This window comes from Poecilia mexicana, unplaced genomic scaffold (assembly GCF_051168715.1).
Source record: "Poecilia mexicana isolate PSO_F unplaced genomic scaffold, ASM5116871v1 scaffold_14, whole genome shotgun sequence".
In the NCBI taxonomy this organism is placed as follows: Eukaryota; Metazoa; Chordata; class Actinopteri; order Cyprinodontiformes; family Poeciliidae; genus Poecilia; species Poecilia mexicana.
The window spans coordinates 23,199,586-23,214,015 of record NW_028263383.1 but is presented as its reverse complement, the minus strand read 5'-3'; the positions used below and the strand labels follow the sequence as shown (position 1 = coordinate 23,214,015).

At 36.9% G+C, this 14,430-nt stretch overlaps 1 protein-coding gene across 2 annotated transcripts in view; it reads left to right on the top strand.

Annotated features, from left to right (window-relative positions):
• bbx (BBX high mobility group box domain containing) overlaps positions 1-8,531 on the top strand; it is a 53,130-nt gene extending 44,599 nt beyond the window's left edge. For both annotated transcript variants that reach the window (XM_014971768.2, XM_014971767.2), the window contains exons 13-15: positions 1,971-2,156; positions 2,502-2,694; positions 2,800-8,531. In XM_014971768.2, the coding sequence (XP_014827254.2) occupies positions 1,971-2,156; positions 2,502-2,694; positions 2,800-2,878 (458 nt within the window). In that variant the 3' untranslated portion in view covers positions 2,879-8,531. The remainder of the gene's footprint in view (positions 1-1,970; positions 2,157-2,501; positions 2,695-2,799) is intronic.
• The last annotated feature ends 5,899 nt before the right edge of the window (positions 8,532-14,430 follow it).

Below are 14,430 nucleotides of genomic sequence, written 5' to 3'. Positions count from 1 at the left end.
TATGCCCGCCACTTGGTTATGTCGTTCCATGTATATATATATATATATATATATATATATATATATTATTTTTGTTGTTGTTTTTAAGACTGTTGTTGTGAAATAAGTATTGTCAGCAATTCTTCAAGTCTTCAAGCAGGGGCGGATCTAGAAAAATATTTATGGGGTGACAAGAGGGGGGCAATGATTTTTTCAGGGTTGGCAGTATATATATACAAAATATAGTTTTTAACTTGCATTGTTTCAAAATGAGCTTCAAGTAGCACCGAGACTTAAAAACAATTTCTTAATGTAGTATAGTTAATTATTTGTATGTCTTTCATACTGCTGCTAATTGATATGTATTTCTGGACTGGACAGTGCCTATTGGTCGCTATGTGATTCATTGTGTCCAGAAAACCATTTTATCCCAATACAGGACAAGGAGAAATCTGTCACGAAAATATTAGTAGTGCCATCATTTGTTATTAGATATGTCTATTAAATACGACTTAAAATAAAGATTAGAAATTAGATTCTCCATGATACAAATCTATAAACAGTTTAGTTTCTGTTAGTTCTGTCAAGATGCAAGAATGGGTGAATTTCTATTTATATTGGTCAATGATTTTATTTTAAATATGCTGTTGGAGCCGTAGTTTGATGACTGTTAGAAATATCTCCACGATTTGCGAACAGAGGGGATTAGCTCAGTTTTTGTCGCTTGTTTAACTTTTAGGAATTGCAGCGGCTGTAGTGCGCCACAATAAAGATACAATAAAGCTGTTAAACAGGTGAAGAACCAGACTAGACAAAACCACTTCTGATTGTTTGCCAAGCCAAACATCCAATAAAAGTTCCATCAAGCCACTACTCGGGCACTGGGGTCAAGTTTCTCGACACGGGCAAAAGAAGGTTCAATGTCCAAACTTATTGATTGTTCTTGATGATTTATTTTCCTCTTTCACCAATTACAGAGCTCAAACTTTCCTCTGTTCTCATGCTACCTCTCTTGCTCTGGTAAAAACCATGAGCTCCAAACCCAAATGCATGCTGGTCCTTCACCAGGCCCCTACACTTATAGAAAGTGGACCAACCCAGATTACTTCCTGTCTAAATTTAGAAAATAAATAAGAAAAATAATAAAACAAAAAATAAATAAAATCAACAGTTATCCATCAATGCTGCTGGCGCTCACGCTTCCCGCTACTTAGCAGTGGGTGTCAGGTTACATTGTGTTGCATTCAATATTGTCGGAAAAAAGAGTTCCATGCGCTTAATGTCCGATTTGCCATAACTATTTATTGAATTCATTGTCGCTAGCTGGGTTGGCAACAGGGGTGACAAGGCTCTCGCTTGGGATGGCAACTGCCACCCCAGTAGATCCGCCCCTGTCTTCAAGTAACTTAATTACCCAGTAATATTTTAACATTTCCTGTCAACTGGACATTTTTAACACAAAAACACGGTGGGCCACTGGTGGGCTCCCTCAGCCACCCGACCACTGGGCCTAGCAAGTTTTCTGGGGGAAATCCTGAATACAGAGTTAATTTACATGCAGCTCCAGTCAAATTAACTTCTAATCCAATTAAAACTTTGTCCACTCAGTCATGTCATGTTTTGTTTCCACCTTAGCCTAACGGTTCATGAACCTCAACAGCTGCTGTGACAGATTTTGCTAGCATGCTGACTTTTTCTTATAGATTATGGAATATATTTTTTCATGCTGAAAAAACTGTAGTACAACATCCTCTTTTATTTTACATGAAGTAAATACAGTTTTGCACTTAGTCAGGTTTTTGTTTTGTTTGCTCAGTTTTGAAATGTTGTGAATAATGAGGTTATCTGTTGTGCAGGGCTGGTTTGTCCTTTTTTCTGTGCTTTTGTGGGAATGTTATGCAAACTCTTTATCTGCTGTACCCTTCCTGTCACAAACTGTGAAAAGTCGAAGTTATGTTGGTATGATTGATGTGTTTTGTGCAATGTTGCAGTGGAACAGAGTAACTGCTGGCAGTTGGATTCAGTTTCAAAAGCCCAGCCCTCTGCTTCCATGTTCCCTGACATCCATGGTGCCTCCAGCATGGAGATGCTGGTTGGCAGCCAGAAGAGGAAGGCTAGGAAGTCCAGGATTACACACTTGGTGCGCACGGCTGATGGCAGTGTTTCTGCAGCTGAAGGTGAGTTCTCAGGTGCTTCATTTATGAATCGTTGTGCTTATGGTCTGGGATTTTAACTTTTAACTTGACCAGCGAGAGGAAAAAAATGGACTTGTGTTGTTGGGCTGAGGATTTTCTAGTCATTTAAATAATACTACAAAAGTCAGCATAAATACTCTTGGACTAATATACATGTTTGGGGCTTCACTATGATTGATATACTACACTATAAAGTAACATTTTGCTGTTTTAAGATACCCATTTCATACAGTATATTCTGCCTAAATCACCAAATAAGTGAAATGTGTGTTTTGCTAATTTTTTAGATATGTTCATATGAATTTTTATTTTTATTTTTTTTTACAGAAAACAAAGCTAGGGATCTAAAACAGGAACAGGATAAGAAGCCATTAAACCAACAGAATTTATGCAATGAAAAAAGGTGCTACATCAGTCCCACAGCAGAGGAGACTGGGCGGAACACCTTGCCACCAGAGCTACCTGCTTTCTTCAGCTTGGCAGCCCTTGCTGAGGTAGCAGCCATGGAAAATGTTCACAGGTAAAGAGCTTGGGCTTTCCTCATGTATTGTTCAGTAGATGGATAACAACATGAGATGTCTTGGTGGGCTTGTGATGTTTGTCCTGTCTCATGTCCATATTTCAGAGGCCAGAGAAGCTTAGCTAAAAGCCAGAAGAAAGAACTTGCACAAACTCCGGTTCTCATATCCTGCGCTGATCAGTGAAGTTATCCTGCTGCTTCTGGAAGAAGATGACATGAACAATAGTAGTGAAGCTTTGCTTTTCTGAGAGGTCATTTGTTTGGACGGCTTGGACAAACTCCAGACTCTGATTTTGCTTGAATCTAATATATGGGGAAAGAAACCCTCTCCTCTTCTCCGGCTTGCCCCTCTGTTGGTGTCTCAGTGTTTCATCCTGAGCCTTTGTTAGGCTTCAGGGAGAATACTTTTCTCAAAGTATAGCTTTGTGTCTTCAATGGATGATGTACTTGACACTCAGTGAATTCCCTACAGTAAGTGGTGGTTAGTACAGTCCAGTTGTTGAGAAACAAGTAGAGTAGGTAAGGTGGACTTTCAGGTAGACTGTTTTCTCAAGCTCACTAGCTGCTTTGAGAAAAATAGTCATAAGAACATTTGAGCTGTTGATCTGTTGCCGAGCAGCAGGTCAACAGCTCCTGTGTTATGCAAACTAAAATCATCCCTTTGTCAATAGTTTTTAGATATAAAGGGGGCCATTTATATACTTCCATCACAGTTCCACATACATCACAACTTGAAGAGAGATGGGGTCTTAACTTTTAGAAGGAGCTTTATGAATTGCTTTCTTGGTTTTCAGTATCTCTGCTGCAGTGATCAGAAGATCCTCAGCTTGGGCAGAAAGGAGGATTTGAGGATTTGGTTCATCTGTCAGGAATCCTCAGTGATCCTACAATTAATGCAAGCTCTCGCTGCTGTGTACCGCAGTGACACGGATCACTCCCAACAGCCACATGCACAAAAGATTCATCTACACTGATGTGTTCCATATGTATGGAAATGAAAACATCAACAATGGCACGTTTTGTGGCTGCAGTCACTATGTACTGTTTAGCACCGCCACCGAAAAGAAACACCATCTATATTTACACCTGATTAGTCTGTGCAACAAAACCAAGCTTTCCTCAGTTCATGGCTTCCTTTTTATAGGAAGCCATATACAACAGATTTGTTGTATATTGTTATAAGGAAGCCATTTTGAAGGTTATGTGTGACTGAAAAGACCTCACTTTTGAAATGGGGCTGTGAAAGTGCTTTTGACTTGCAGTCAAGTTTATCGTGTTTTACCTGATGAATAGTTCCCGCACCTCTCTGAACACATTTGTATGTGGACAAGCTTCTTTGCCTCCAGCTTCATCCCAAAATAACTTTTAACCAGGGTAAATGATCGTGACAGACTTCCTTTAAAGCTGTGGTATGTTACTCTTGTAAAAAATATGTTTTTTTTTTTTTTTTTTACATATTTGTTAAAACTGTCATTATGTTGTGACAGTATGATATGAGACAAGTAATCTGTGAAAAAAATGAGTTCCTCTGCCTCCTCCCAGTACAAACTACACAAATACACAGCTCAGTCAGAAACAACCAATCAGAGCCAGGAGGAGGGTCTTAGTGCTGTCAAACACTCTAATATATGCGCTGCACTCACCCCCTCTCGTCTTGCTTTCTACAATGTTTCAGATTGTCCCTATCAGACCACCTATGATGGCAGATGGAACGGTTAGGTTAGTTGTTTCTTCGCCATTAGCACCATGAGCAGCACGTACATGTGGTTGACTGACATCGCTAAGACCTTCCTCCTGGCTCTGATTGGTTGTTTCTGGTTGGGAGTGTTGCATTTCTTCAGACAGCAAAAGCAGCTCAGGGAGAAGGCGGAGAAGATCAATCTTTTCACTGGCTCATAGTATACTGTCAGGACATACTGACAGTTTTAGCAAATATTTAAAAAACTGTTTTTATATATAAAAACATAGCCCAGTTTTAACAACTACTTGCTCAGTTCATTTTGGTGATATACTAATTTAGTGACCTAGTATGTATCAATGAGCATTTTATATTTATGAGAAGATTTTTTAGTTTAAGCAAAGTTTATGTCAACTAATGTTGGACTGAATGTTAAGAGAAATGCAAATCCCCTACATCTGAACTAGAGTTCATAATAGCAGAGGACTTTGCTATTGCTTATGTTTCTTTTCAGTGTACCTGAAAGTCAGGTGCCTGTTTTTAAAGCCGGCTTCTCAGAACTAAAATCTAGCCTTAACCCTCCCACCTGGACGCTTTTTGCCACCACAAAGCCCTGAAGCATATTTGTTATCTTGGTTTTAGCATATTTAAACAGTGGAATGCAGTTTTCTCACTACTTGAGAAAAATATTTTAATTTCTTGTCTGCATAATTTCCACAGAGCATTCATTGCTTGTGTATTCAGTTTCAAACTGCACTAATTTGAAATAAAAATGATGAAATTTAAATTGCACATGGAAGAGTAAAGCAATGCCCCCACTAGCCACAGGGCTCTTCTACCACAGTTGTACTGAACCAAGCTGGCTGTAGTTTCCACATGAAAAAACAGCAGTCTGCACTGTGAAGCAAGTTTTAATGGCCTTTTAAAGCAACTTCAGGTTCAGTTCATGATTTTGTCTTATTACCTGTGTCATCTGTATGCTTGAAACCTTCCTTACTCCGAAGCATCAGAAATCCACCAATCAGTGCACATAACAGGGAAAATTAATGAAATAGACAGTAGTATAGAACCGTCATCCAGCTTTGACAGAAAAAATTTTAAGTTTGCTCTTTTCTATTAATAGTTTTTTCAGGGCCTAATTCAGGGGTCTGCAACATATTGCTCCTGAGCTGCATTTGGCACTTTGGACATTCCAAAATGGCTTCATAACTTTGGGTAAAGTTATATATAGATTTTGCAGTTGAAGGTTATGTTAACTGGTCTCTCCAAATTGCTCTTAGTGTGGGTGTGGATGGTTGTTTATCCTATGTGTGTCTATGTTGCCCAGTGAGGGACTGGAGACCTGTCCAGGCATGTCAGGCGAGATGACAGATAAATGCAACATAATTAGTAAAATCTATTTTTTCTTTGATTAGATTATTATCATTATGTATCACTCATCTTTTGGCACAAGTTTTTTTATGATTATTTTACAACCTAAAAATGGAATTAAAATTGTGGTTCTTTAAGAATCGCAACAAATGTCAAAATATATATTTATTGAAAAAAGTAGGTGGTCTTTTTTCAAAGTATCATGCAAAATTTTAAACACATTTTATTTATCTGGACTGATGGCAAAAATGGCTTCTTGGATTATAAAGGTTGAATTCGCCTGACATAGAATAGAGAAGCTCTTTCGCAGTCCTACTATGATAAGTAAATATTTAACACTTTAATAAAGTATTAAGGCAATACATTAAAAAAAACTTAAATATAAACATTTAAATCTTTCTGAATAGTACTAATGAATAAAATTAACTTGTGCCTTATACTCATAACAAGTGACACATTTAGGAATAATAAATATAGCTTTAGCTGTACAATAGTTCATTCATTTCATGCATCCATTTTTTTGCATTGTTTCTTTTATGCTAAATTGTTTTTCAGCTCTATTTCATTTTGTTTTATTTTATTATTTATTATGTCAGTCCAACTCTGTTTGTTTTAGATGTACAGCAAGTGCTGAGGTGATCAAGTCAGTCTTATTATACCAGTAAACATCATCCTTACGGTTTGGGTTAGTTTTACCCAATCTACTGAAGAAACCTGCTTCATAGCGTAGGCTGCATTTAAGTCTCAGATCCAGTGTTTGCTTAGTCTGATTTGTTTCATAGTATAAGAAAGCTAGCTAGAGCTAGTGGAGGCAAGGCATTTAGCTGATTCCTGTTGTTGTTGCTCAGAGTATATATGCATATATATATTTCTGTATAGATCAACAATACTCGATGAGAGTCATTTCATTCCAAAGTCCCTGTTTTTATTTCAGCAATGCAGGTTGTTGTCTTCCCAGATTTGCTGGAATCTTCACAAGCTCATTGATGAACAGAAAAAAAAAACTTGTCTGCAGTTTTTACCATGACCAACAGCCACACCTCCTTCCCCTGGAGCTCTTTGTTCCTCTGTGTGTAGTCCAATACTTCCATGACCACATTCTAGATAAAATTCTACTGCAATTTAGATAGATTATGTTTTGTTTTTTTTGTATTTTATTTAATATTGTTCCTTTTTTATTAAAAAAATGAGGCTTTTCATTGTTCACAAGTGTGTGAACAATGGATGCACTTGTACTTATCTGGTGGATAAACAATACGCTAGTCCTGTTAGCCCTGCAGCTGGTGTATGTCCTAAAGATGCTTTTTGCTATGGAATGTCACACAAAATGGGTTTTAGAAACCTGGAATTGCTCATTTGGGTTTAAAATACAACAGAGTAGCACAATAGACTACAGAGAACCAAACTACAGTCTGTCATAATTTTAATAAGAATCGGTATATGGAAATGTATATCTTCAGGTGTAAGAAACTTCCATCATTGAAACAGAATTGAAAAACACGTGCTTTTGTTTTGTCGAAAATAAGGAGTCCCTGCGCCTGTGTCCACATCAACCCTCAACACCCTACCTTCTTAAAGGAATATACCTCCTTACAGCAAGTGAGTTTATTGACATTTGCCAAAGAAAATGAATGGTATGGTTCGAAGGGAAATCCTGTTGGAGGAAATATAAATCATGCTAGCGTAACTGTTGCACTGGATTTTTTAGATGTTTAAATCTTCAGGTAACATTATCAGTACAATTCATTGTAATTATCTAATAAAATTGTGTTTGTTTTTGAATTCAGAGTTTGACTCAACCTCAACACAAGGAATATAAAGTATTTGCACCTTATGACCCAAACCAAAATTATCATGGTCGTTAAACAAAAAAAATATAGATATATTTCATCCACTCAGTATAGTTTGGGAATTCCTCCATGTACCTAAACATCCAGTAAAAACTGCACATCTACAGATTAGCCCTTCATCCTCTTGACTTTTCTATTTAAAAATGCTTCTTTAAGGTTCAAAATTCTTATATTAGTTACAAAGATTAACTATAATACCCCTTTGTGCTAGTACTGTCTTCTTGAATGTAATCATTTTCTACCTATATTTTTCTAATTCAGCCTTGATTGTACCGTAGGTATGCTATGACGGTATACTGTTGCTTCTGTGCATATTTTGTTCTAACAATTAATGTAAGGACAGCTGCTGCACTGTTAATTCAGTGGAAGTGCGATGAGTTTGCCCAAACGACTTCTTGGAGCAAGTGAGCATCCATGAAACTGACAACTATTGACTGTTGCATTGAGTTTTGGGGTAATCTTTCTCCGGTTCGAAAGTAGGGACAATCCTGCAAAGCAGAATATTTTTGTGTGAGTTTTAGCTTATTTATAGCTCTTCAAAGTTGAGTCAAACTTCAAACAGAAAAAAAGCATTATATATATTAGCTTATACATAATCATGTATGAGCTCATTCATCCTTAACTAGAATGTAGATTACGCCTTCCTTATTTTTAATCTAAGTTTGCAATGATAGTTTTCAATGCCTACCTAACTGATAAGTTGTATAACAATTGACATTATTAACCATGTGCTTGCCATACATTATGTAAAAAATGTTCTTCATGATGTGCTAATTTGATTGTTAAAGCCCAATTTCTTTAGTGCTGCCTTGCCTTACTGTATTCCCATTGTATTGTGGGATCCCCCTTCTCCTTATCAAGCCCACATTGCTGTCAGAACACTGTTTGATGACACAACTATTCCTTGTACAACACCTATTAAAATAACTTCTGTTAAACCTGTCTGTGTGTGTGAGAGATAAATTTTATCTATGCATGTCAGTTTTATTTGATTTTGTTTTGGTAACTCCTGGTTAAGGCTGAAGTATGTAACTTACATAAAAAAGGTCTTTTACAGATTTCTTAAAACTATCACTGTGTCATAATATGAGACAGATAATCTGAAAATTTTCAGATTATCAGAAAGAGCAGATGCTGTTATCAACAGAGTTATGGAGCTCCATCAGAGGGTCAATCTCCCTCATGTATACTGTCACACATAAAACAGGTGTGTATGTGTAACATACATACCTGGTATGTCACACATACAGTAAAGTTCTAGACTAAAAAGTCTAGAGCTCTAGTAAATTTTCTGAGCTGTGCCTAAGAAGTCTACAGCTCAGAAAAGAAGGGATAAGTTAAAAGGCTCAGGCAGACACAATCCTAGCCTGTTTGGATCCCTTTTTGAACCGCCTTTCCTGCACCACCATACCCCCTCCCCCTCCACAAAGTTGTTGATGTGGGTGGGAGATCTGGGGGATTGGGATGAGGATGGTTTGCATTAAGCACTATTGACATTCAGTTCCTCTGGTTGTAAGAGCAGGGGCACGAGGGGTATTTGAGGCTCAGGGGGCGGGATGGAGGTGCGCTTAAGCCGTCCCCCACAAGATGCTATCCTTGCCCACATCAGATATGGGCAAGATATGGGTTTCTGATATGGGCAGTTGCCTCAGGTGATGAAGGGACATCACAGTTGTCTAAGCCAGATAACCTATTTTAATAATCCCTCAGTTTTACTGCATTCCAGAGAGATGATTCTACTTTTAAACCCTGGTTTGAAAGGGTAATAGGGGTGGAGGGAACTCATCAGGGCCAGGTAGACTTCCTGGAAAAATCAGTTTACGAAATTAAAGGAGGTATCTTGTATCTGAAGTGTGAAGCTTCAGGTACAAAGTTATGGAGCTGGAAAATTCAATTACCTGGGTCGGTCATATAGTTTTTCACAAGACGCTCTGTAGAATCAGCAGCTATTTTGCTTGGCCTTCCTGTGAAAAGTGTCGGTTCACTTTCAGGTAAATGATTCAGTGAATGGCAGCTACAACTGCTGCCAATCATTGGAGCACCTTTTGAAAGGCACCTTTTGTGGGCTCATTAGAAAGGAGATCTACAGGTCATCATTGGTAATATTCAAACATTACTAATATCTGAGGCCTTTGTACTCAGATCTATTGCTATCTGACATGTTTCTAACTCATACCTCCCATTTTGGCTGGGAAACTACCGTATTTTACCCGTCTTGGCATGCTCCCATATTAGCATTTTCCTGTAAATTTCTTGTATTAGAATAATTACGTCGCAACCCTGTCTCCTGCAGCTTTTCTCTAGAGTAGGAATTCCTAAAGAAAGTCTTACAAATTGTGGGACAAACTTTTTGTCCAAATTATTGCAACAGGTTTACATGTTGCTATAGGAATTAAGGGACTTTTCACCCCCATTTAGACGGGCTTGTGGAATTGTAGGAGCTATTTCTCTATTTTCAATCAAATCTTAGAATTTGGATTATTTAGTTTATTTTTATTTGCTTATTTTCAAATTGATTTATAATTAGAATTTTTGTTTAATACTAGTTATTTAGAATACATTTTTTGGTTACTAATTCACTTAATTAGTTAATTTCAGTTTTGGACATTGGTGTTTCACAGTATAAATACTTAAGTTTTAGGTAGCTCATGCACATGGGTGGTCATATTGGTCATATAGTTTTTTACCATTTAGTCACTTCAGTTAGTCATCAATCATCAGTTGCCAGTCATCAGTCTACCAGTCAGTCAATCAGTCAGAGAACAGGAGCAGGAATCAGAGCAGGAGAAGCAGCAGAATCCTGTGATTGCCTGAATATGGAATAAAGCAACAAAGAACTGAATTAATTTTTTTTTTTTTTTTTTTATCTTTTTGGACTGCGTAAGCCAGAAACCCATGGTGCATCAGGTGACTATTTGAGTTGGATTCACCTTTTGTTTTGATCACCTTTAAGTTTTAAGTTTTTTTTATTTTTGAATTTCAGTTTTGGACAAACAGTCACTACACGAATAATATGACCACTCTCAAAAATATGCTGCACAAGTTTTGTTTCTGACACAAGTTACCAGTTTATTGCTTGTCAGGAGGTTCCACTGGTTTCTCACACTTCGAACTATCTATGGCCGCCAAGTGAGACACCCACTAGATCTGCAGTAGGACTGCAGATAAGACCCAAAGTCTGAGGATGAAAACACTGAAGCATTTTAGGCAATATGAGAGCGAGATTTCCTGCAATCGCCCTCTCTGAGAGAGAGAGAGCAGGAAATGGCATTATTTGCACAAGACAACATAAAAGCAACCCAACATAAGACCTGATATGAAGGCCAGAGACAAAAGGTTCCGTTACTGCTTCCCACCAGCTGCTGATGTAATACTTAGAATGTGATTACAGTAACTAGAACACACAATAAGACCAGAGGTAGGTTCTGCTACAAGAGTAGTGAAATGTATTGGTGTATTAATGACCACAGACCAGAAAATAAGTTTAAACTGGCTTATTTATTTAAAAAGAAAGGAAATAACAATATTACAAACAGTTGACATACATTTAACACAAAATTCAATCAAAAATAGTTTCCCTGTTTCTTTCAGAATATTTTGTTTAATCCCTGTTTGGAAATTTAAACCTAATGTCAGGTATTAAAGGAATATTAAAGGGGGTATTAAAAGGTCAGGTATTAAATTTTTATTCAACCTAGGTTATTTAATTTCCAGTTAATACTGCTAATCCACTTTGATTTACAGTGTTTTGTCTTTTAAGTCTATTTGAGTTACTTTGTTTTTTTCAAGAGGTTAAGTTTTTTAATTTCCTGTTTTAATCATTTATTATTTCTATTTTAAACCCCACAGAATTGTTTAAATTTCTGTGGTTTGAAGAAAAAAATAAAAAATACAACAGAAAACAATTCAGCAAAAGACCTGTGCTTCAAATGTAATGTCTTTTCTCTCTGATTATCCTGGAGGATTAATCCTGTTTCTCTGACTCCACTGTTAATTCAGCAGCAAGCATGGGCAGTCCATCCATCAACTGTGTGGTCTACAAGAATTACATACAGCATTCACACTGGAAAAAAAAACAAAACAAAACAAAAAAAACACACACACACACACACACACACAAACACGTTGAGCATATCTCATTAAGTAAAAGTTGTATTGTGTTTCTATGGAACTTTTCCAGAGGATCAGTTCGGACATTAGATGCAAATAAGAGCAAAGAAAATTGTTTCAAAAAGGACGTTTTTTTAATACTAACTATTATAAATATTTCTAAGATATTTAAGGAAAGAGTACTAATATATTTTATTTCTAATACAAGTTCAATGTAAACACTTTCGGAATACTTAAAATGATTTACTGAATACATCAAAATGATTTACTGTAGCATAAAAAAGCAAAAGAAAAATCAGATGTAAATGTTCGTAAACGTATATAATGTTGTTCCAGTTTAGTAAAAGTAAGCACACTTTACGTTGAATTTCAATTGTATTTAAATTCAACTCCCGACGCAGGGGAAGCAAATTCTAGCAGGGATTAGTACCTTGGGAGATGGTAAGAAAGGCATCTTTTCGCATCCTTTTTCTTATTTATTTATTTATTTATTTATTTATTTATTTATTTATTTATTTATTTATTTGACGTAGTTTACGTGCAGGAACAGTCACGGGTCAGGTCACTTGTCTCAAAACAAAACAAACAATTGTTTGTTTTGTTTTGAGACAAGAAGAGTGAGACTGTTAACAGAATCAAAAACAAAAAATCAAATCAAATCTAAAATTCGTTGCCCGTTTTCTTCGTTTCGTTTGGAGCATAAAATGTAAAGTCGGATTTGTTAGCCGATTTTTCATTTCGACTCATTAAATGAAAATAGCAAAAACAAAACAAACAAACAAAAAACTAATGCAGCGAGTTTTTCCATGTTTCCTTTCAAACGACATGGCCTGAATGTACACGGACCACCGTTTTTCCCTCCGCCCCGGACCCTTCTTCGCCTGCCTCGGCCAGAAAATACTTGAGAGAAACGTAAAAGACGTATCCAACAGCGGTTCTTATAATGCTTGTCAGGCGCGCTCTACCTGTAATCCTCATCTCCGCTCAAGCGCGGACAGCTGATTGTCTGCTGATTGTCTAATTATTAATTATTATTATTATTATTATTATTATTATTATTATTATTTAATAAATAATAAATGCAAAACAAAATAATCAAAATCATGCAAGGTACAGAATCAAATCAAAACATTTTCCACTACACAAAGTTTATATTGGATTTTGTAGCTGTGGTTTGAAATCAGCAGTCTGCGTCAAACCGTGTAACTCATCTTTGACGTCATAAACAAATAATGCTTATGACCATCTTAAAGGTAAATACATAAACCAATATTAGTATGAACTTTAATAGAAGGAAGGTTTAAGCTTAGTCTTTAATGAGAATTGTTGAGAAAACCAATGGAACAATCAAATCCTTAATACATGATTAGAATCTGTTCATGTAAGAAAATTTTCAAATTCCGAACTTTAATAAATCTGGTGAAAAACAATTGCTAAGAGAACTCAGATTATTACCAAAACAAGTCTTTCTTGTAAATGAGATCTTGGGTCTCAATGAAATAATATGTGTAAATGAAGGTTAAATAAAAACAAATGAACTAACTCAGATGATAACAGAGAATTGAATGGTCCAGCAGAGAAAAAAATAGGCTTGGATAATTTTGGCAATACGCCATCGAAGAAAAGAAGCTGTCCTTGAAATCTGATTTAGGTTCCCCTCCTGGACTTGAAGACTCCACAATCAGATTTCAGATGTGTCCAGCTTTTAGATCCAAGTTTTCAACTAAATTCTACTTGAACTGAATCTTATGAATACTTTAGATAGAATTCTTATCAAGAGAAGTTCATATTTCAAATCTGTTATTCATCTAAAGATGATCTTTTCAGGTCATTTGCAGCATGTGGTGACAGCTCAAAGGAAATTTTAACCAGAAGGATGCTGCAGCAGAGCCTGGCTCAGCAGGGCGGTGCAGAGACCTTTGGAAGGGTTAAAAAGGGGCACATTGAACAAGATCTTAAAACACCGTACAACAACATAGCAACAACCCATATTAATCAAGAATTGAAATGGATCCTACTATATCATTGCCATCATGTGGAGACTGCAAAGCGAATGTAGTATATTTTCCCCAACAGGTATAAAGTTGGTATTTCTGCTCTTGACAGTCCTGGAGGGCTGAGTTGATCTGAGACTGTAGCTGTTAAACAGACCATCAGAGAGAAGGTCGCCGGTTTTGAAGTTATGAAATAAGCAAATTTGCTGCCATTTTAGTAATTAAGCCCTATATCTATTTATAACCTCTCCAACAACTTGGCTGCAAGTTGTTGGATAAAGCAAAGATATTTGCTTTATAGATCAAAATATCTCAAAGGGGTTAACTCTATATAATTTTTTGATGTTAAGATCTAGAATTGATGTTAGATCTAGAATTGTAAGACTGGGATATCAAGGCAAAGAAAACTCAGTAGCTGCTGGTAGGGGCCATTCAGGGGCCCTTCCAGACATCCAGGGGCCCCTATGGTTGAATTGTAACACAGACCGGACGGGTTTCGGGGAAAGGGGGGTTCTGTCGAAGGCCCCATTTACCTTGGGCCGGCCCTGCATGAACAGCCGCTGCAATGCGCATCTCTGAATCGGCCTGGAATCCCCCAGTGGCCCCTATGCCAGTCTGCGGATGCTTTGGGGACATTTTAATTCAATTAATTGTGGCATGTTAGGCTTTATGCTGAGGTTTAATTATTGCTACAGTAATTTTTCGCTGATGTTTGTTTTGTGAACTCCAATTA